Source organism: Chrysochloris asiatica, unplaced genomic scaffold (assembly GCF_000296735.1).
Source record: "Chrysochloris asiatica unplaced genomic scaffold, ChrAsi1.0 scaffold00125, whole genome shotgun sequence".
In the NCBI taxonomy this organism is placed as follows: Eukaryota; Metazoa; Chordata; class Mammalia; order Afrosoricida; family Chrysochloridae; genus Chrysochloris; species Chrysochloris asiatica.
This window is the reverse complement of record NW_006408643.1, coordinates 8677619-8699539: the sequence shown is the minus strand read 5'-3', so window position 1 is coordinate 8699539 and position 21921 is coordinate 8677619. Positions and strand designations below refer to the sequence as shown.

The 21921-nt window shown below is 48.9% G+C and overlaps 1 protein-coding gene across 1 annotated transcript in view; it reads right to left on the bottom strand.

Moving 5' to 3' along the window:
- The window catches only part of ATP8B3 (ATPase, aminophospholipid transporter, class I, type 8B, member 3), a 53718-nt gene that overhangs the window by 8969 nt on the left and 22828 nt on the right, over positions 1 to 21921 (bottom strand). The window contains exons 15-27 of the mRNA XM_006869072.1: positions 20231 to 20320; positions 19932 to 20131; positions 17083 to 17278; positions 16879 to 16991; positions 16010 to 16144; positions 15760 to 15871; positions 14070 to 14145; positions 13887 to 13992; positions 13327 to 13702; positions 12605 to 12828; positions 11701 to 11784; positions 7031 to 7270; positions 6791 to 6929 (exon numbers count right to left, since the gene is read on the bottom strand). Coding sequence (XP_006869134.1) covers positions 6791 to 6929; positions 7031 to 7270; positions 11701 to 11784; positions 12605 to 12828; positions 13327 to 13702; positions 13887 to 13992; positions 14070 to 14145; positions 15760 to 15871; positions 16010 to 16144; positions 16879 to 16991; positions 17083 to 17278; positions 19932 to 20131; positions 20231 to 20320 — 2091 coding nt within the window. The remainder of the gene's footprint in view (positions 1 to 6790; positions 6930 to 7030; positions 7271 to 11700; positions 11785 to 12604; positions 12829 to 13326; positions 13703 to 13886; positions 13993 to 14069; positions 14146 to 15759; positions 15872 to 16009; positions 16145 to 16878; positions 16992 to 17082; positions 17279 to 19931; positions 20132 to 20230; positions 20321 to 21921) is intronic.

The following is a 21921-nucleotide window of genomic DNA, read 5'->3' as shown; positions in this document are numbered from 1 at the left end:
ATTCATACTTCATACATTCCATGTTCTGATTTTCAATGGATGTTTACAGCTGTTTCTCTTCATTTTGAGTTGTGCCCCACCAGCAAATGAAGGTCCTGAGGGCTTTACTTCCATAGGCTTTACTCCATTCGCGTCATCATGGTCACCTCTACTTTGAGGAGGCAGCTCTTCCCCAGTCGCATTTTGAGTGCCTTCCAACCTGAGGGGCTCATTTTTGGCACTATATCTGACAGTGTTTCTCTGCTATTCCCAAGGTTTTCAGTGACTAAATATTCAGAAGCAGTCCGTATCTCCTTCTTCCTAGTCTGCCTTCATCTGGAATCTCCTCTGAAACCTGTCCACCGTGGGTATTTAAAGTACCTGTGGTGTAGCTTTCAGAATTACAGCAACTCAGAAGCCACCACAGTACTCAAACTAGTTACCATTAAATAATGACAAATCACTGAGAATCATGACCCAACGAAGTTGACACATATTTTGGAGGGACACAATTCAATCCATGCCACAGAATACCAAAGGACATGAACAGAGCCTTCACCAGAGAAGACAATCCAAGCAGCCAACGAACTCATGAGAAAGACGCTTCCGGTCATTAGCCACTGTTGGGTACCATTGGATCATGGTTAGGTACTATGAATTCTGACCATGCGTACGACAGAACCAATCAGTGTCCAGTCCTCCCCCTTCCTCGGTCACTGCTGTGTTTGAGTGCACTGTTACAGCCACTATGACAATCCATCCTGATGAGGGTCTTCCTCTTTTCCCCGACCTTCTGTTTTACCAAGCATGATGTCCTTCTCCAGCAACTGGTCCCTCCTGACAGCATGTCTGATGTGAAATAAAGTCTCTCTACCTTTGCTTTGGGGAGCACAGTAGCTCTAGAGGATACGCCCTGGACTGCAAACCAGGTGGCATGCCATTGGGGCTCACCAGCCACCCTCCAGGAGAAAGATGATGTTATCAGCTCCCACAGAGCTTCCCGCCCTCACAAACTCTATACAGCTTCGCTATGAGTAGGAACAGACTTGACTGCACTTAGCAACAATAACCCTTGCTTTTTTGTTTGTTTGTTTGTTTGTTTTTAATTTAAGGTTTTTATTGTGGATTGAGTGAAAGTTTACAGGGCACATCATCAGTTTCACATTCAACAATTCATATAACTTGTTTCATTACATTGATTATAATCCCCTCCATATACCATCAGTTAAAAGTATTTCTCTTTATCCACTTTAGCTTTTTTAAAAAACACACAAACAAAAAAACCCACTCAGGCATATATAATAAATTACATCTCCAAAGGGCACATTCTGCAAGTCTGCTCCTGGCCACCAGTTCTTAATCCTTCTCTTCTTAGTTGATGAATCTCGAGTTCTCAGCCACACCCCCTCTCCATGCCCAACCCTTGCTTTTAAGGAGCTTTCTGGCTGTACTTTTTTTTTTTTTTTAATAGTGTTTTATTGTGAATTATATGATAGTTTACATGGGAGAACATGAGTTTTACATTCATTCTATCATACATCATATCATTGCCATGGTTACAATCCCCTCCATGCATCATCAACCAACCAAAGGGTATACCCTGCAAGCCTGCCCCCTACACTATTCCACCTCCACCACCACCACCACCACCACCCCGTCATCAGCACACAGCCCCTCTCCCTCCCTGGATCTAATGTCCCCAGCTGCTCCATCACTCCACGTCATTGTCTCTGCCTCCATCTCAGACATCACTGTTTCTCTGGGTAGGGTCCGTCCGCTCTCGGCTCTTCTCTGTTGATGGTCCTAGGGACCTCTGCTCCTAGACTGAAAAGTTAATCACTTCCTTCCTTGCTATAAAATGTCTACCTTTACATTTCCAACCTTCACAATCAGTCCTGATAACAATTATTCACTATTGTATCACAAGAGACCCATCTGCATTTCATTTCATCAACTCTGCCTAGGCAGATTGGATGCTACTCACTGGAGATTCTGCCTTCCTCCAGGCCCCCTGACTCTAGGTTCCCTCTTGAATGCTTGTAAGCCAGTCACTTCTTGCCTTTGTAGCCCTACCCACCCCCCCCATTTTGGGTTCTGGCTGTACTTCTTAAAATAAGATTTGTTCATTCTTCCATGGCATACTTCATATTCTTCACCAACACCATAATTCAAAAGCATCAAAGCCCCCTCATATATATTCACTGAGCACAAAGATACTCCTGGGACTTCTGGCAAGATGGCAGACGCGCTACACGGACGCTCTACAACAGATATGAGAGACCAGATGAAACAGACACAGATGAGAATTCTGGCATCCTGAGCTTCAGAGGAAAGGTTAGAGAGGTGGACGGAGAGGTGGACGGAGAGCTGGGAGAAGAGACAGAGCAGATATGGCGAGAGAGAAGACTGACTGGTAAAGCACTCGCCAGCCATGAGGAAACAGATTCCTTTTCCTCACAGTGCCCTGGTGACCAGAGGTGTGGTCAGCTCCCACCCTCACCCCCAGCTGAGACCCTGCTCTCCGGGAGTTTTGAGTCATGTGGTTGGGAGCCATGTTGGTGTTGAGTTGGGGGTCAGCTGCATCACTTTGGTGTGCCGCTTTGGAGCCTGGATTCGGGTGGGCTTGGCTCCAGAACTACAAAAGCTGCAGAGTCACCAGAACACCAGTAACCCTGTCCCCAGATACCCTGTGGTCCTAACAGACACTGAAACCAGCTCCATCAAGGACCCCCACAAACTACTTCCAGATAAAGTGCCCTGAACATAGAGAACATGGAGGCCGATAGGATCTCTACTCAGAGCCAGCAACTCTGCTGTCTCGTCCCTTCCACATCCACCATGTGAGATCCTTGAATTACAAGAGCCCCCTCCCCACCCCCGGAGATTTCTCCCCTCCAGGACCAACAACTGCACTGTTGGTTTTTTTGTTTGTTTCCCCACCCCCTTTTCCCCATTCCAACCATGTCTTAATCTCTGTATCCCAGAGCCCTGTAGTTCCAAGGTTGTGCATACATCATTATTTACCTCTGTCCCACTTAGCCCATTCAAACCTGTGTAATTGTTCTCCCATCTGCTTTGTTCTTCCATTCCCCTGCAGTGTTTGTTTTTACAAATAGGATAACTCCACAATGCCCCAGAGACAACAGATAATTTTAACTCACATGAAGAAACCAGAGAGACTGGGTCAAACAAATGACCAAGATACAGAGCCAGTTTCTGAGGAAGAAAAGATAATGGAACTAACTGAAAAGAATTCAAAATAATGATAATTAGGCACCTTTAAAGAATTGATAGAAAGACCAAGGAAAGCAAGGGGAACACACAAAAACTTTACAATTCAGGAAAACACTACAGGAACAGACAAAATAAATGTAAATTTTGAAACAGTACAAAACCTGCCATTACAAATCCAGAAGATTAATACTAAGATCTCAGAAACGGAGAAAACATAGATAGGGAAAAGGAGTAGATGTGAAGCAACAGAAGTCCAAATCAATCAGCTTGAAGAGAAATCTACCTCTTAGTACTGGTATTCTAGAAGAACAATAATAATAAAAAATAAAAATGAAAAACTCCAAAGAAATCAAGAGCCATGTAGGAAACCATGAAGAGGAACAACTCAATGGGTGGTTGGCATTCTAGAACCGGAAGAGACAATAAAAAACACAGAGAAAATTGTCCAAGAGTTGTTGGAAAAAAACTTCCCTAACATCATGACAGGAGAGAAGATAAACATATAAGAAGTTGAATATGCCCCAAACAGGATAGATCTCAAAAGAAAATCACCAAGACATAGCATAATCAAACTAGCCAAAATCTAAGACAAGGAAAGACACCTGACAGCAGTTTGGGAAAAATGAAGTTACCTACACAGGAGAACCAATATGATTAAGGTCTGATTTCTCAGCAGAAACCAGGCAGACAAGAAGGCAATGGGATGACAGACACAAAACTCTGAAACAAAAAAAGACTGCCAAGCAAGAATCACATATCCAGCAAAGTTGTCTCTCAAATATGATCGTGAAATTAGGATATTTCATGATAAACAGAAATTAAAGGAATTTGTAATGACCAGACCAACTTTACAAACAGTGCTAAAGGGTGTTTTTCTACTGAGAACCAACAGCAGAGATGTTACCTGACAATACCACACACGACAATACCACCCAGAACTTTAAAGTAAAACAAACCTTTGTTGTTGTTGTTAAGTGCTGTCGAGTCAGTTCCAGCCCTTAGTGACCCTGTATAGGGATTTCCAAGGAGCGGCTGGTGAGCTTGAACTACCAACCTTGTGATTTAAACTGACTTTGCAGTCCAGCGCATTTACCCACAGCGCCACACCAGGACTCCCTAAAACAAACCTGTTGTTAAGTGCCGTTGAGTCGATTCCGACCCATAGTGACCCTATACAGGGTTTCCGAGGAGCGGCTAGTGAGCTTGAACCACTGACCTTGCAGTTCAAATGGCTTTGCAGTCTGGCGCATTAACTCAGAGCGCCACCCCAGGACTCCTCCAAGACTGAAAATAGAGAACCAGAGATACCAGAGTACAATAAAGTCGACTACAAAGCAAAAGGATTGAATAGTGTAGATATGGAACTTCTAAATGGCAAGGAAGGCAGGTAGATTTCAGGATAGAGCATACAGTTATAAGCAGGGAAAAAAATTAAATACAGGGTAACATCAAGGAAAAATAATACCCCTGCACATCAAAATAAAAAAGAAGGAAAATAAAAAAGATTTACTAAACATTAACACGACAGAAATGAAAAGGAAACCCGCAAGCAGTATTAACTCAGCATAGAAAATTATGTGGGACAGAGACTCCAGGAGTAACACACATACACACACACACACACACACACACACCAAACAGAAACATTACAACAATCAATTCAAACCTATTGATAGTTACACAGAATGTAAATGGATTCAATGTTCCAGTCAAGAGACACAGAGAGCAGAATGGATAAGAAAACGGGATCCTTCAGCATGCTTTCTATGAGAGACATATCAAAAAGACAGAGACAGCCTAAATGCCCATCAACAGAAGAAGGGTTAAACAAACCTTGGTACAAACACACAATGGAATAATACAACATGTTGAAAAACAATGATGAATCTGTGAAACACTTCACAACATGGTTGAACCTGTAGAACATTATGCTGAGTGAAATTTGTCCATCACAAAGGACAAACATTGTATGAGACCCAATGTTGTAAAAAGGTAAAACTCCCCAAAAAAAGTTTTCTTGATCAAAGAAACAATCTATGATGGTTTTGGTGGGAGGAGCTGGGGTTGGGAAAATTAATCATGGGCTAGAGAGGGTAGACACATGTTAACATGGATGACAGGGCAGGCAATAGAAAACAAGAGGGAGGTTGTCAGAGGAAAGATGAAGGTAGCAGGAGACACAGGGAGGAATGCTAAAGTGAATAGAGGTAAAGACTGTTAACTGTTGATAACGCGGTGGGGGGTTGCAATCATTGTAATGAAGCAAAGTATATGATTTGTTGGGTGTAAAATGATGATCTGGTCTGTGAACCTTCATTCAATTTACAATTAAAAGGTTTTGTTTTGTTTTGTTTAAAAAGATACTCCTCAGACATCAGTAAACACATTCCAAGATTGGTTTTCTAAGTTTGAGTGTTTGGGACCTTAGTCTCATGGGACAGTTCTGTCAACGGACCTAATATACCTCACAAAGTTCCTGTTCTGCATCCTGGTGAAGTGAGAAGTGTCTGGGGTCTTAAAAGCTCGTGAGCAGCCATCTAAGACACAACTATCAGTCTTTCTACCCATCAGGAGCAAAAAGGTAAGTAAGACGGTAACCAAAATACAGAGGAGACCAGAAATCTCCCTAAAACCATCACCCTGAGACACTCTTTAAACCCTGACCCCAAACTACCCCAATCACCTAAGCAAAATGACACACCAAACAAAGGCTACTACCCAGCAGACTGCTGCTTTACTGAAAAAAACAAAAAAATAAATCTTTGTATGCCCCCAAAGTCAACATTTAATCCAAAGCAAAGTTGAGAAGATAGGGGAACAGGGAAACTAGTGTACTGGAAATGGAACAACCAGAACACAATTCATAAGAATACTGACACAGTAAGAAAAATGTAATTAATGTCACTGACCAGTTTGTGTGGAAATTGTCAAAGGGGAACCTAACATGCGGTATAAACTTTGACCAATGGCACACTAGTATTTAAAGAGAGAGAGAGATTACAGCCTAGAAAACCCTGTGTTTTTGTTGTTATGTGCCATGGAGTCAGTTCCAACTTACAGTGACCCTGCACAGAGTTTCCGAGGCTGTAAATCTCGGAACAGAAAGCCTCATCTTTCTCCCATGGAACAACTGGTAGTTTCGAACTGCTGACCTTGAGGTTCGCAGCCCGATTTGTAACCACTACGCTACCGAAGATCCTTATGGGATAGAAACATTATGGGGCAGTTCTATTCTATTTCATGGGGTCGCTGAGTCAGAATCAATTCCACAGCATCAGGCAACAAAAACTTTGAAGAAATAAATGTCTGTTTGTGACAGCCACTTGTTTGTGGCACTTCTGTGCCAGTGGAACCGTGTGACTGAGACAGGTGCCCATTCCTTGACACCCTCAACTGGGCGCCCATCATGACAAACCTGCAACACCACAACCCACTCAGCCCACGATGCTGCGGGAGGGTCCTGCATCACGTCATGTCCCCACTGGGCAAGGAGGTTAGGGCTGTAGTGTCCCAAAGCCGGTGCCCCAAGCACCTGCATCTGGGTCCCCATCTGCCCCCGCCATGTGAGGATTCTTACACAGAAACGGGAAGGTCTTGGGTGAGATGTTGAAGGCCCAAAAACTCTGAGTGGCGTAGGTCATGAAGATGTAGCAGCAAAGACTCAGTACGATAGCCAGCACACTCAGGATGGTCCAATACTTGATGATCAAGATCACCTGCCCAGGGAGGAAGGAGTGGAGCTGTTGAAGTTGGGGTCCTGGGAACACTCCTGGCAAGCTCTATCTGTGGTTATGTGCCCCAAGGATCCCAGTGTTACCTCCATGGTGATTGACAGCAGACTGGACAAGGCCACAATGACGCCAAAGGACTGGTAATCACTGAGAGTGGAGGGGTCCCCAGTGTTGTGACAGGCCATCAGGGTTATAAAGAAGTTGACCAGGGAGGTGATCATGCCATGTGCCAGGGCTTGAATGAAAACCCAGTAGTTGAAGAGTTCCTCCTTCTGCCCTGCTGTGTAGAGCTCTGGCATCTGCAAGCTCTTTTCGGCACTCACATCCTGGTTAGAGGGAAGAGGGCAGAGATGGGGGTGGGGGCAAGGAGAGGGTCATGGGACAGGGTAAGGATCCCCATAAAAATTCCAGTGTTTCACCCTAAGAGGCTCTTGGCATTTAAAATGAAAAACAAAGAAGTTAAAAAAAAAAGTAAAATTCATCTACAGAAGAATCTTGATCAAAAGGGGGGAATGTGGAAAATAATTTCAAATTTTCATGGTATCCAGACTTTCCGGAGCCACTGAGGCTGGCTGAACACCCGAAAATGTTGAGACAATCTTTAAACAACTTTAAACTGTAAACTATCCTTTGAGGTCTTTTTAAAAACCCAATGCAAAAGCCCCTTTGCTGTTAATGCCAATTTATAGAGGCCAGAATAGAACTAAAAGCTTCATAGGCTTCTGAGGGTGTAAATCTTGACAGAAGCAAATTGCCTCATCTCTCTTCAGTGCGGCAGCTGGTGGGTTCAAACCACCAACCTTCTGGTTAGCAGCCTAATGCAACCAGGGCTCCTTAAATCAAGCAACTGTTAGCTGCTGTTGAGTCAGTCTTGATTCATTTCAGTCATATTTACAACAGAACCAAACACTACCCAGTCCTGGGCCATCCCATAATTGTTATGTTTGAGTGCATTATTCTTGCCACTGTGTCAAACCATCTCCTTGGAGTCTTCCTCTTTTTTGTTGACCCTTCACTTTACCAAACATTTCTTTCTTTCTTCAGGTCCTTCCTGAAAACATGTCCAAAGTATGAGAGACAGATTTGTCTGTTCTTCTGGCAGTCCATGGCACTTTCAACCGTCTTCACCAACACCGTAATTCAAGTGCATGGATTGTTCTCTGGTCTTCCTTGTGCACAGTCCAGCTTACTCTTGCAAATGGAGAAACCGAAAATACCATGACTTGTGTATGGTGCACCTTAGTCCTCAAAGTGACATCTTTGCTCTTTAACACTTTAAAAGAGGTCTTTTGCAGCAGACTTGCCTAATGCAATACATTGTTAGATTTCTTGACTGCTGGTTCCAAGTGCATTGATTGTGGATCCAAGCAAAATGAAGTCTTTGACACCTTTGATCTTTTCCCTATCGTGATGTTATTTATTGGTTCATTTGTGAATTTTTTCATTTTTTTACATTGAGGTGCAATCCATATAGAAGGCTGTAGTCTTTGATCATAAGTAAGTACTTCAAGTCCTCTTCACGTTCAACTAGTAGAGTTATGTCATCTGCATACTGAAGGTTGTAATGAGTCGTCCTTCAATCCTGAGTTCATGTTCTCCTTCATTTAACCAAAATAATCCCAGGTTATTTTGCTTGGCATACAGATTGAATAATTATGATGAAAGAATACATCCCTGATACATACCATTCCTGATTTGAAGCCATTCGGTATCCCCTTGCTCTACTGACCACCTCTTGGCCTATGTACAGATTCCTCATGAGCACAGTGAAGTGTTTCCGTGTTCTGAAATTCTTCCCAATGTTATCCATAGGTTTTACAACCCACACAGTCGAAAGCCTTTGCACAGTCAATAAAGCACTGGTAAACATCTTTCTAGTATTCTCTGCTTTCAGCCAAGGTCCATATGACGTCAGCAATGATATCTCTCATTCCACGTCCTCATCTGAATCTGACAACTCTCTGACAGTGTTTTCTGAATCGTCTTCAGCAAAATGTTACTTGCATGTGATATTAATGATACTGTTCAATGATTTCTGCATTCCGTTGGATCACCTTCTTTGGAATGGGCTCAGATGTTGCTTTAGTGTCTCTACTCTCAAGAGCAAGTTTCAGTCTCTTCCGACACCCATTTGGTCTTTTCTTTCTTTCCTGTCTTGTTAATAATATTTTGCTTTCCTCAAGTATGTTCTTGATGTCATTCCACAATTCATCTGTTCTTTGGTCATTAGTGTCTAATGCATCAAATCTGCTTGAGATGGTCTCTAAATTCAGGTGAGAGCTACTCAAAGTCATATTTTGGCTCTCGGGGAATTGTTTTAATTTCCTTCAGCTTCAGCCTGAATTTGCATAGGAACAATAGATGGCCAGTTCTGCAGTTGGTCCCTGGCCTGCTTTTGGCTGATGAGATAGAGCTTCTCCATTATCTCTTCCCACAGATGGAGTTGACTTGATTCCTGTGTATTCCATCTGACAAAGTCCATGTGTGTAGTAGCTAATCGATGTGTGTAGTCACTGTTAATGTTTTTGAAAAGAGGCATTTGCAGCGAAGAAGCCGTTGTTGTTGTTAGTTGCTGGGTCCTGTTAAATCCATTCTGACTCAGTGACCCTGAGCACAACAGAACCAAACACTGCCTGCACCATCCTCACATTTGGAGCTCCGTGTGAGCCCACTGCAGATGCCACTGTGCCAATCCATCTTGCTGGGGGCTTTCCTCTTTTTCGATGATGTTCCACTTTACCAAATATAATGTCCTTCTCCAGGGCCTGGTCCCACCTGACAACATGTCCAAAGTATGAAAGAGAAAGCCTCACCATCCTCCCTTCTAAAGAGCATGCTGCCTGTACTTCTTCCAAGACAAATCTGTTTGTCCTGTCAGTCCCTAGTATTTCCATTATTCTTTGCCAGTGGCATTCATATGCATCAATAACATGCATCCGGTCTTCCTTATTCAGCACCCAACTTTCACATGCATATGAGGTGACTGAAAATGCCACCGCTTGGGTTGGGTGCACCTTAGTCCTCAAAGTGGCGTCTGTTCTCTTTAAGATCTTCACATCCCAGTCTCCAGTAATTACCAATGCACATCTTGATTGTATATTTGATCAATGTCAGACTGAAGAAGTTGGTAGAATTCCTCAGTTCCTTCATCATTGGCTTTAATGGTTGATGTATAAATTGGAATCATACTGGCATTACCTGGTTGTTCCTTATTGTTATTGTTGTTGGGTGCCATCAAACTGGTTTCGATTCATAGTGACCCATTCTAAGGAGTGGCTGGTGGGTTTGAACCGCTGACCTTGCAGTTACAAGTTCAGTGCTGATCCTACAGCGTCACACTTGGACTCCGTAGTGTTCCTTGTAGGCATATGGATATTAGCCTAAAACAGACAGCGTTGTTCTTCAAGATAGATTTTGAAATGCTCTTTTTGACAATGAATGGGACACCATGCCTCTTCATTCAATCTATCATTCCCAGCGTAGTAAACCACATGACTGTTGGATTCAGAGCGGCCAGTACCAGCCATCTCAGCCCACCAATGCTTAGGGACATCAATCTTTATGTGCTCTGCTCCATTTTGACAACTTCCCACTTCCCTAGATTTAGACTTCATCCATCCCATGTTCCAATTATTAGTGGATGCCTGCAGCGGTTTCTCCTCATTTTGAGTTGTGCCCCATCAGCAAATGAAGTTCCCGAAAGCTTTGCTCCGTTCACATCATCACGGTCAACTCTACTTTGAGGAGGCAGCTTTTCCCTGGTTGTATTTAGAGTGCTTCCCAAGCGGAGGGGCTTATCGCTGACAATGTTCCTAAGGTTTCAGGGGCTAAGCTTTCAGAAGCAGTTGCTCTCTTCTTCTCCCTAGTCTGTGTGAGCCTGGAAACCTGCCCACCATGGGTGACCCTGCTGGTATTTAAAACACCGGTGGCATCGCTTCCAGCATCACAGCAACACCAAGCCACCACAGTGGGACAAAGTGACAGACAAGTGGTGGTCCTACAGCACTGTACTGCTTTTCAAGGATCACAGATGTGGGGTCCAATGAATAACAGCAGCTTGAAAGGGCAGACGAAACCCTTAGTAGGCAGGGAGTTTATGCTCACAGTGATGGAATCATTGGGAGAAAGACAGCGAGAACGTGCAACTCAAAGAACTAAGCCAACATTACCCAACTGTACTCAAGAAGTTGTTGCATTGTCAAATGTTTTGTTATGTACACTTTCACACACACATATAAAGATTGTTTTTTCTTTAATGAGAAAAGTAAAATCCCATTCCTGGGTCTCACCAGCCACCTTTCAAGTGCTCGTTGGCCATGGCGTGTGGCTGATGACTGACGTAGAGAATGGCATGGGGGTGGAACAATTGATTCCCTATATTGTCAACAGGTTTGGAGGACCTTACGTCAGCTCGCTTAGCTGGGGTCTCACAAGGCTGGGGATGGGACAAACCTAGGAGACAGGTCCCTTCGGGTTCTCTCTCCTCACTGTGCAGATGAGGAGACCGTGGGGCCAGGATGCTGGGGGGGGGGGTTCCCCACAAAGTGTAAGATCAGATCAGAGCAGGAGGTCTCCATCCACTGACCCCAGGACCAGGTTGGGCTCGGGTGGAGACAATTAAATGGTCTCCATGGTACAGAGAGGCTGATCCGGGTCCCACCCAAAACTCTTCCAAGACATGAGGGTCTCCCAGTCCTGCCCCCCACCAGGTCCCCAACAAACCCCAAAGATAGAGGAGAGGAGCAGAGATGCCCACCTGTTCGAAGAGGCCAATGTAGAGGACCGGGAGGGTGGAGTACAGGAGATTGAAGAGTGCCAGGAACCAGCCTTCATACAGGGGCTGTGGGCGGCGAAGAGGGACAGAGGGCTTAGCCTTTGGAGGTAGAAGGACCAATAACAGAAGCCCATCTTGCCCTGAGGAGCCCCACCTAGCTAGCTGGGGAGGATTCTGGTGAGCTAGAAGGTTGTCTTTTAACCAAGGCTGAGGGCTGGGCAAAGTGCAGCTTGATGTCAGTGGCGAGAGAAAAGTCAGAGACAAAAGCACACAGCTGCCCTCCTGAAGCCTGATTCTATTGAAACCCTTGAGTCATGTGTGTGTGTGTGTGTGTGTGTGTGTGTGTGTTGTGTAAAACTACATAGCTTCAATGAAGTTGGGTGTTGTCTAGCCTCCAACTCATAACCACCCCATGTGCCAGAGTCGAACTGACCCCAGAAGGGGGTGCTGTAGGATGAAAATCACTGGACCACAAGGTCGGTTTGAATCGAATATCGGAGGTTCAAACCCACTAGCCCCTCCTCGGAAGTCTTACAAAAAAGGTTGCTATGAATGGGAACCAAGTCGACAACGCTTAATAACAACAACTAGGAGTGCTGGTGGCGCAGATGCTAAGCGCTCCGCAGGACAAAGCAAGGTGGGTGTTTCCAAACCACCAGGGGGTCTGTGGGAGAAACATGTGGCAGTCCCCTCCCGGTAAACATCGGTTGTTGTTGTTAAGTGTCTCGGAAACCCTATGGGGGCAGCGCTATTCTGTGCTATAGGGCAGCTTAACCACGCTAGGACTCCCTGTGAACATCGGTTGTTGTTGTTAAGTGTCTCGGAAACCCTATGGGGGCAGCGCTATTCTGTGCTATAGGGCAGCTATGAGTCTGCCGCCGCGCACCTGGGCGGTGAAGCCGTTGTAGAAAGCAAACCAGATCTGGGCCATCATACTGGCCAGCGTCTTGTAGATGAAGTAGCGAAGGAACTTGCAGATGCGCACGTAGGACCAGCGTCCATGCACCAACAGCAAGCGCCGCAGGAAGGAGAACTGGGCCAACACGTAGTCGCTGTTCTGAACCGCCTGCATGCCCTCCTGGCCCGCCAGCCCCACGCCAATGTCCGCAGCTGCAGGCCAGCGCAGCCTGTCGGGCAGGGGGCCGACCAAGCCACCCCAACCCCATCCTGACCCCTTCATAGCCCCCACCCTGTCCCGGGGCTCCCCTACCACCCCTGCAAGACAAGCCCTGCAAACAGCCCAAAGCACAGCCCCTCCACCCTGGTGGTCCCAACGCAGTTCGGGCCTCCCCTACACCCACACCTGGACGTCCAGCCCAGGGTCATCTCCCGACAGCCTACACCCGCTCTGGCGCTCCCACGCCGGCCTCCCCTCCTCCCACAGTCCTGGGACCGCCCCTGCTCTGCCCCCCAGGCCACACCGCAACCCCCACCCCAACCCCGGGACAGCCAACAAGACCAATCTCTCTCCAGACTGCTCACCGCTCCGCATTGCCACCCTCCCGAGGCCCCAAGACCGCCCCGCCCCTTTCGGGCCAGACTGCCCCTTGGGCCTTGCTTAAGACCCCCCTCCTCAGTCCTCAAGACGCCCCCGCCCCCAGCGCTCACTTTTGATCATGTTCACGTCATTGGCCCCGTCCCCGATGGCCAAGGTCACGACGCCCTTGTGTCTCTTGACAAGCGTCACGATCAGAGCCTTCTGCTTGGGCGTCACCCGGCAGCAGATGACCGCCTGGCAGCGCACCGCCAGGTCCACGAAGGCCCGCTCGCGCCTCACCTCGGGGCTTTCACTGAGCTTTCTGCCCTGGGCCTGCCGGGCCACGCAAGAGATGCCCAGGGGCATCAGGAAGGAGTGCCACATCCGAGGCACACGGGTCAGCCAGGCTTCCTGATGCAGGCTGGGCTCACCCCAGGCCTCCTCCGCCAGCATGGACCGCGGCAGAGACTTGTGTTTGTCGAACAAGGTTGGGATCATCAGCTGGTCCTGGCCCGAAGACAGCAGGGGCAGTGTGACCCTCTTCATGCGACCCCTGCTTCAACACTCCTGCCGGACCACCCCCCAACCCCCAGGCGGCCACACGCTCTTGGCTTGACATTTGAGGCCCTTTTCAGCCTCAGCTTTTCCAACAGCCCCCTCCCCTAGCAGGAAGCTGGGCAGAGACACTGACCAGGAAGTCCCCTGTGATGACCATGGCTATCTTGACTTGTGGTCGGAAGCGGCCCTTCCCATCCAGCAAATTGTTGTTGCTGTCTGAGTAGGACTTGAGGATGTGGCTGTGGGGTTGAGTAGGGTCAGCGGCTGCACCTGGGCCCTGGGTGCCCCCAGCCCTCCCCTGCCCACCACTACTTACACGATCTCTTTCTCTTCCAGAATGATCATGTCTTCTGAGAGCAGTTGACAGGCAAAACCGATGTTCACTGCTGTCTCTGCAAATCAGACTCACTCAGTCCCACTGAGCCCAACCCTCTCGGGAGCTGCCTCCAGCCACATCCATCCTGCCTGCAGCCCTCAGGGTGGAAACTTCAGCTGGGCCCAGACCCCACCATTCCAGGCACAACACCTGGGTCAGAGAAGGGCCATGTGACCCATGCTGGCCAATGAGAGCCAGTCCTAAGACTCTGGCCGCAATTCTGAGCACTGGGCTCCCTGTGAACTAGCTGGGGTGAGGCCCAGGAAGCCTCCACAGAGGTCTCCATTACCTGGGACTAACTGATCACTGGTAGCGTAGTGGTTACGAATCAGACTGTGAACCTCAAGGTCAGCAGTTCGAAACTACCAGCTGTTCCGCGGGAGAAAGATGAGGCTTTCTGCTCCCGTAAAGATTTACAGCCTCGGAAATCCCGTTCAGGGTTGCTATGGGTTGGAACTGACTTGACGGCACTTAACAACAACAACTGATCACTAGGCACAGTGCCTCCGGTCTACGATGTGCTTTAGTGGACCTAGGAGTCCTGGTGTGGCATTGTAGGAGAAGTACTGGACCGCAAGGTTGGTTTGAACATCGAGGTTTGAAGTTCAAACTCACCAGCTCTTCCTCAGAAACCCTATACCACCAGGTCTCTAAGGGTTAGAACTGACTCCATGGTACTACAACAAATCCCACATAATGTCTACATCTAACCACAAAGCTGGCGGTTCAAATTTACCAGCCGCTCCTGGGAAACCTTATACAGGGTCGCTGTGAGTTGGAACCGACTGGATAGCACTTAACAACAATATATTTTGGTCTCTGGTAGCGTAGTGGTTACGAGTCGGGCTGCCAACCTCAAGGTCAGCAGTTCGAAACTACCAGCAGTTCTGCAGAAGAAAGATGAGGCTTTCTGCTCTGGTAAAGATTTACAGCCTTGGAAACCCTGTACAGGGTCGCTATGGGTCAGAACTGACTCCACGGTACTTAGCAAGAACAACAAGGCAAAAGTGCCTGGGACCCCTAAAAGCAATGCAGTCCTGCCAACACCCTCCACATCTCCCTAGACACCCTATGGACCCTGGGTGTGTATATGTGGATAAGTCTAAGAACCTGAGAGCCAGAGGCCCTCAGGGTCCAGGCCGAGCCCCTCCCCTAAGGAGCTAAATGACCTCCAGCAGATCCCCCAAGCTCTCTGAGCATGATTTTGCCCATCTATCCCATGGGGGCATGAGGACCCCTCCTCAAAATGCTACCGTGAGGCTGACAATTTCATGCCGCACCCCTTGGGAAGCTGCAACCGTTACTAGAATCTGCATCGTCCCAGTTTCTCCCTTTTCCAAGGAACCCATGTGGTGGGCAGTGATGTTGGGAGCCTTGGAGTCGACACCAAGTCCTATCAACCCCGTGCGACAGAGCAGAATTGTCCTGGAGGCTTCCTAGGCTGCTGTCCTCACGGGTATAGATCACCAGGGTTTTCTCCCCGGAGAGCCGCTGCTTGGGTATCTGCTGAGCCGCCTTATAGAAGGCAATGCTTGAGCCAAGCCTGGTCAGGCTGATGGGATCGCTTTGCACAGGCTGTGAGACTCCTTCCCTGCCCCCTCCTCCTCCTTTCTCCACACCAAGGACCCACCTTGCTTGTCCCCTGTCAGCATCCACACTTTGATGTTCCCGTTCTTAAGGCACTTGATGGTGTCCGGGACCCCATCCTGTAGTCTGTCCTCAATGGCGGTGGCTCCTAGGAGCTGGGGGCCCAGGGAAGGGGACTGAGCGGGCACCCAGCTCCTCAGCAGTGGCTGAGGGGCCCTCCTGCCTGCAGATCCTCACCCCACCCCACCCCTGGCGTCCACTACCTGGAGGTTCTGCTCCATCTCCTCATACACCTGGTGTAGGGCCTGAGCCCGGTTCTGCAACAGGAGGCTGGCCTCTTCATGCCGCTGTCTCCACGCCTCGTACACGTCTTTGTCCACTTGCTTGTAGGCCAGGCACAGCGTCCGAAGTGTCTGTTCTGCAAAGGCCTGGGTGGGGAGTGGGGGGACACATCACTGCCCCGCTGCCCTAGCCCGGCTCCTTTCTCCCCAGCTCTGCCCCCTGAGCTTCCCAAATCCTGCCCCTCAACAGTCTTGTCTGTCCCCTCCCCAGCCCTGCGTCATCCCTCTGAACAGGCTCTGCCTCCTTCAAAGGCTGGAGGGCAGGGTGGGCAGACAGGAAGGCACCCACTGACCCTCTGTCTCCCTCTGTGGTCCCAGTAAGATTCCTCTTGCTATTCCTGACCTCTCCTCCCCCACTTCCTGCCCACATGGATGGCCCCAGGCCTTCAGGCTGGTGAGGCTCAGCAGGTCCCGGAACCCAGGTCTGGAGGGGTGTTAGGGCAACAGTTGTTGTGGGTCATCGATTCTGGCTCATGGTGACCCCATGTGACAGAGCAGTGGTCTCCAGAGCTGTCATCTTTAAAGGAGCAAATCGCCAGACCTTTCTCCCATGAAGTTTCTGGGTAGGTTCGAACCGCCAACCTTTTCCTTTGCAGCCAAGTGCTTAATCCTCATACCACCAGGGCTAAAGCCTGCCCACAGAGAGTCCTTGTATAAATCAGGGTAAGTCATCCCTGCTGGGTGGGTGCAGCGTCCTCCCAGCCCGCTTGCGTGGTGGGTTCCACGGCACACAATGGTCCGTGGCTGTCCTGGGCCCTGAAAGCCTGTTCCCTGCCTACTTCTCTCCCTGACCCCGCCATGGCCAGAGAGCAGGGGCTCACCGCCAAGGCCTCCTCAGTGGTGGACTCCGTCATGTCTCTCTTGTTCAGCCGCTGGAAGATGACCATGTCGGCACCCTTTGTGTACAAGTAGATGAGACCCTCCGGGTTGCGCACTGTAGGGGAGGTGGGGAGAGGCCCAGGTGTCAGCGTGCTCCCCTCTCAGTCTCTGCCCTCGGCAGCGCCGGGGGTGTCGGGGAGGCTCACCCAGCACGGACATGCGCTTGCGGACACTGTTGAAGTCCATCATGGCCAGCACCTCGTAGACATACTCCTGACCCAGCTCCATCAGCGTGATAGTGTCTTGCGTGCGTGACAGGAACACGTAGCCGAAGTTCCGGGCGGCCGTGACCAGAGCCTCCTCATCCGGGGACGCTGCTTGGTACAGGAGCTGGTCTGGGGCAGGGGGTAGGAAGGGAGTGGACCGTGGGGGCACAGTCGCTGAAAGCTGGCTGCCATATACTGTGAGGGCTCCCCTGCCGGGCACACACCTCTGAAACCCATAAAAGAAAGCAGATGCTTGGGCCTTGTTAGGACTGAACCGTGTCTCTCAAAGTTACACGCAAGTCCTCGCCCATGTACCTGTGAGTGTGACTTGGCTGGAAGTAGCGGTCTCTTTTGGTTGTATTTGGTTTGGGTTACGCCTAAACCTACATACCTTTGGCATCTTTTAAAGAAAAGGCAAAGAGACACATATGGTGGCAAGGAATGCCAGAGCTCCCCTCCCCGAGCTGATGGACGGACCAGCAGGCAGATGCCCAGATGTGAAGTCCAGCCTTCCAACCAGCCAAGGAACTCATTTTATTTGGACCTACCATCAGTGCTCAGGGAAACAGCAATCAAGAAATCAAGCAATTAGTTGCACTGGGAAAATCTGCTGCACAAGACCTCTTTAAAGTGTCAAGAGCAAAGATGTCAGTTTAAGAACTAATGAGGACCTGACCCATATTTTCGATCGCCTTATATGCGTGTGAAAGTTGGATAGTGAATAAGGAAGACTGTAGAAGAGTTATGGTGTTGGAGAAGAATATTGAACATGCCATGAGCTGCCCATAGAACCAACAGATCTGTGTTGGAAGAAGTGCAGCCCGAGTGCTCCTTGGAGGCCAGAATGGTGAGACATCCTCTCACGTACTTTGGACATGTCTGGAGGGACCGTCCCTGGAGAAGGGCATCACACTTGATAAAATGGAGGGCCGGCGAAAAAAGAGGAAGACGCCCAACGAGACGGACTGGCAAAGTGGCAGCATCAATGGGCTCAAACGTAAGACTGATTGTGAGGCTGGCCCAGGATGGGGGAGTGTTTCCTTCTGCTGTGCACAGGTTGTCTGTGTTAGAACCAACTCAATGACACCTAACAACAATGCCTGGACCAGAAGGTACAATAAATTTCAGTTCTTGAAAGCAGTCATTCATAAATTTTACTATTGTTGTTTCGGACCCAAACCACCTTCTCTCTGAGTAACAGACCCTCCGCTCAGCCCCTTGAAGCCTCACTTCATGTCAGTAATAAGCCTTCTCAGCCCTAGGCCTGGGCAGGAAATTCAGGGAGAGAAGATGAGGCCTGGGAGAGGGGCCTGAGTCCACTCTAAACCATCGATCTGGTTATTGTCGAGTGGACTTTGACTCATACCTCCCCACGTGTGTCGGTGGAAGGGTTTTCAGTGGCTGACTGTTGGGAAGCGGATTGCAGGCTTTGCTTTAGAGAGACTGCTGGGTGGAACTGGTGAACAGTCAAGCACGCCCCCTGGGGATACCTCTCACAATTCAGGGTGTGGGTCTAGGGGGAGGGTCCTGTAATCCATTTCCACTTCTAGGAGCTGCCAACAATCCGTCACTCATGGGATTGTAGCTGCATTGTCATGTGTGTCTGCTTCACGTGGTCTCTCACCCCTGTGTTTGTCTGTCTGAGTCTACTCTGCTCTTTTTATAACTCAGAAGGGATTAGGGTTAGGATCCACCCTCCTCTAAATTAGCCTAATAATATATAAAGCGTTGGTGTGGCACTGTAGGATAAGCACTGGACCACAAGGTGGGTTTGACCACAAGGTTGATGGTTTAAACTCAATAGTCACTTCTTAGAAACCCTATACAGTATGATTTGGAACCAACTTGACAGAACGTAACAACAACATAAGAAAAAAAAAAACTATTTCCAAACAGAATGACATCCGCTGGTTTTAAAAAACAACACTACAGTTGGAGCAAACAAGAGTGAAGAAAATCGAAGACTCATCGAAACAAATACTCCAAAGGGTCAATGACCACCAAACCCCAGCCTCCATGCCCCTGAGACCAGAAGAACTAGATGGTGCCCGGCTACCACTGCTGACCGCTCTAAAATAGAGTGCAGAAAACAATGTGGAAGGAAACTCAAAACTGCAAATAAGGCCAGGCTTACTGGTCAGACAGAGACTGGTGTGTCCCCCGGAGACTACAGCCCTTAGACACTGCAGGCCTGAAACTGAACTCACCCACGGTGGTTCAACGCTCAGCCAAACAATGGTGGTGGTGGGGGGTGTCACTGAGTTGGTTCGGAGCCACAGTGACCCTGTACGGGGTTTCCCGGCTGTAAATCTTGATTGCGGTAGAAAGTCTCCTCTTCTTCCCTTGGAGCGGCTGGTAGACTCCGGCTGCCAACCTTTCGGTTAGCAACCCAACTCGTAACCCATTATGCTACCACGGCTCCTTAGCCAAACAACTGCCAGGTATATAGGGGAGGTACCCACACCTTAGAACCACCTGAGATCAAAAGGGCAGCGTCTACCCCAGGAACCACAGGGAGGAAAGGAGCCAGAAAAGAGGGAGGAAGCAGGAAGGGTGGTATGTTACAGAGATGAAACATGTGGGGTGTTGGATGGAACATGGACCTGGTCTGCATGCCATCACCCAATTCACAACAAGAACTTAAAGACCAACACAAGCCCTTTCCTTGGAGTCGACTCGGACTCAGGGCGCCCCTTGTGTGTCAGAGCAGACCTGCCCTGCAGAGGGCTTTCTGTGTCTGGTTTTTTGGAAGCAGTTCACCCAGGTCCTCCTTCTTCCCAGGGTGGACACTCACTGTCCTGTTCTTGCACCATGACCGTGTGGCACAAAGCCAGCAGGCGCCAGAATTCCCGCACCACTTGGTCCTGGTTGGTCCGCACAGCAGCCAGCAGCTCCTTGTTGTAGAAAAGCAGCTTCCCATCGGCAAACTCGTTCCACTGGTAGGGGTTCTGGGCGGCCAGGAGGAGGACAAGCCAGCTGAGGGTCCTTGCTGGTCCCCAACACTCGGGACAGCAAGGCAGGGTGCACCTTCTGTGGGGGCCCTGCCTCCCCCAGTCCCCACCTTCCAAGGCAGCGGGACGGGGCTCACCTTCTGTGGGGTCCCTGCCTCCCCCCACGCCCACCATCCAGCGCAGCAGGACGGGGCTCACCTTCTCAGAAGGATCCTGATCCTGTGGCCCTGGGGAGAGATAATGGATCAAGCTTAGCTCCCGGGGGTTCCCTTGGGGATTCCACTGCAGGCTTCCCAGGGCTTCTCGGTACCCTTGCAATTAGGAGCCCCCCACTCCCTGCCCGAGTCTCCTGCACAAAATGGAGAAAGATGTGGTCACACCCCCCAGGTGTTCCTGGAGGGGCTTGGCTTGGTGGAAAAGCACGTCTGCCTACTTTGAAGAATTGGGAGCTGTTGTCAGGGGCACTCCAACTCTTAAGTGACCCCACAGGCTTCCCTAGCTTATCATCTCTGCTTTTTGCTGAAAGTGAAGAGGATTTGAAATACTTATGGATGTAGCTCAAAGGCGACAACTATCAGTACAAGTTGCGCCTTGACGTAAAGAACACAAAAATCCTCACCACTGGACCGATATGCAACATCACAACAAAGCGAGAGAAAATGGAAGTTGTCAAAGACTTCTTTGGGCTTGGATCCACTTGGATCAGGACTCATAGAAGCAGCAGTCAAGAAAAATCAAACGAGTTGCGTTAGGCTGATGCGCTGCAAAGGACGTCTTTTCAAGTGTCGAAGAGCAAAGATGTCACTTTGGGGACTAAGGTGCGCCTGACCCAAGACATCATAGTAATTCCAGTCACCTCATATGCCAACGCTGGACAAAGAGTAAGGAAGAACTGGAGAAAAATGGGTGTGTATGAATGATGCAGAATGGACCAAGGACTGCCAGAGCACGTTCATTCACGCACTGACCACAGCGGCTTCCCAGCTGTGGTGACCGCTGCGTGGTGACTGCCCAGCTACAAAGGTTGTCTCTTTGGCCTTCTGAGAGGATCCTGGATGGTGCAATTTGTAACAGGCTGTTAACAGAAAGGTCGCTGGTTCTAACCTACCACGCATCGCTCTTCTCCTAAAAACTGCTAAAGCTGGGTGGTGTTGAGACGATTCGAAGTTCACACCTACCCTGAAGGGTAGAGGACATTTACCTCATTGGGTTTTCTAGGTTGTGACCTCTATGGGGTTTGACTGCCAGATCTTCCTCCCTCTTAGCCAATAAGCGGGTTTCAAACTGCTGACCTTTCAGTTTGCTAGCCCAGCGCTTAGCCATTGTACCACCAGGGCTCCTCCATACAGATTACAGGTAGTCTCCACATTACGGATTTCTGGTCATGCACAATCCATGGTTGTAAACCAACCCCCTGTGAAGGCCCTGTTGTTGTTAGGCGCCATGGAGTCAGCTCAGACTCTTAGTGAACCTGTACACAAGAGGGGAACCCACGGCCCAGTCCTGCGCCGTTCTCTCAAATGTTGTATTTCAGAACGTTGTATTATTACTCCCACTGGGCCAATCCATCCCATTGGGGGTCTTCCTCCCTTTCGCTGCCCCTCCACTTTACCAAGCATGATGTCCTTCTCCAGGGACTGATCCCTCCTGACAACATGCCCAAAGTATTAGTGATGAAGTCTCCTCATTCTCATTTCTAAGGAACCCTCTGGATGTACTTCTTTTAAGACAGATCTGTTTGTCCTTCTGGCAGTACATGATACTTTCAATATTGTTCTCCAAGACCATAATTAAAATACACCGGTTTTGGTACAGTCTACCTTATTCA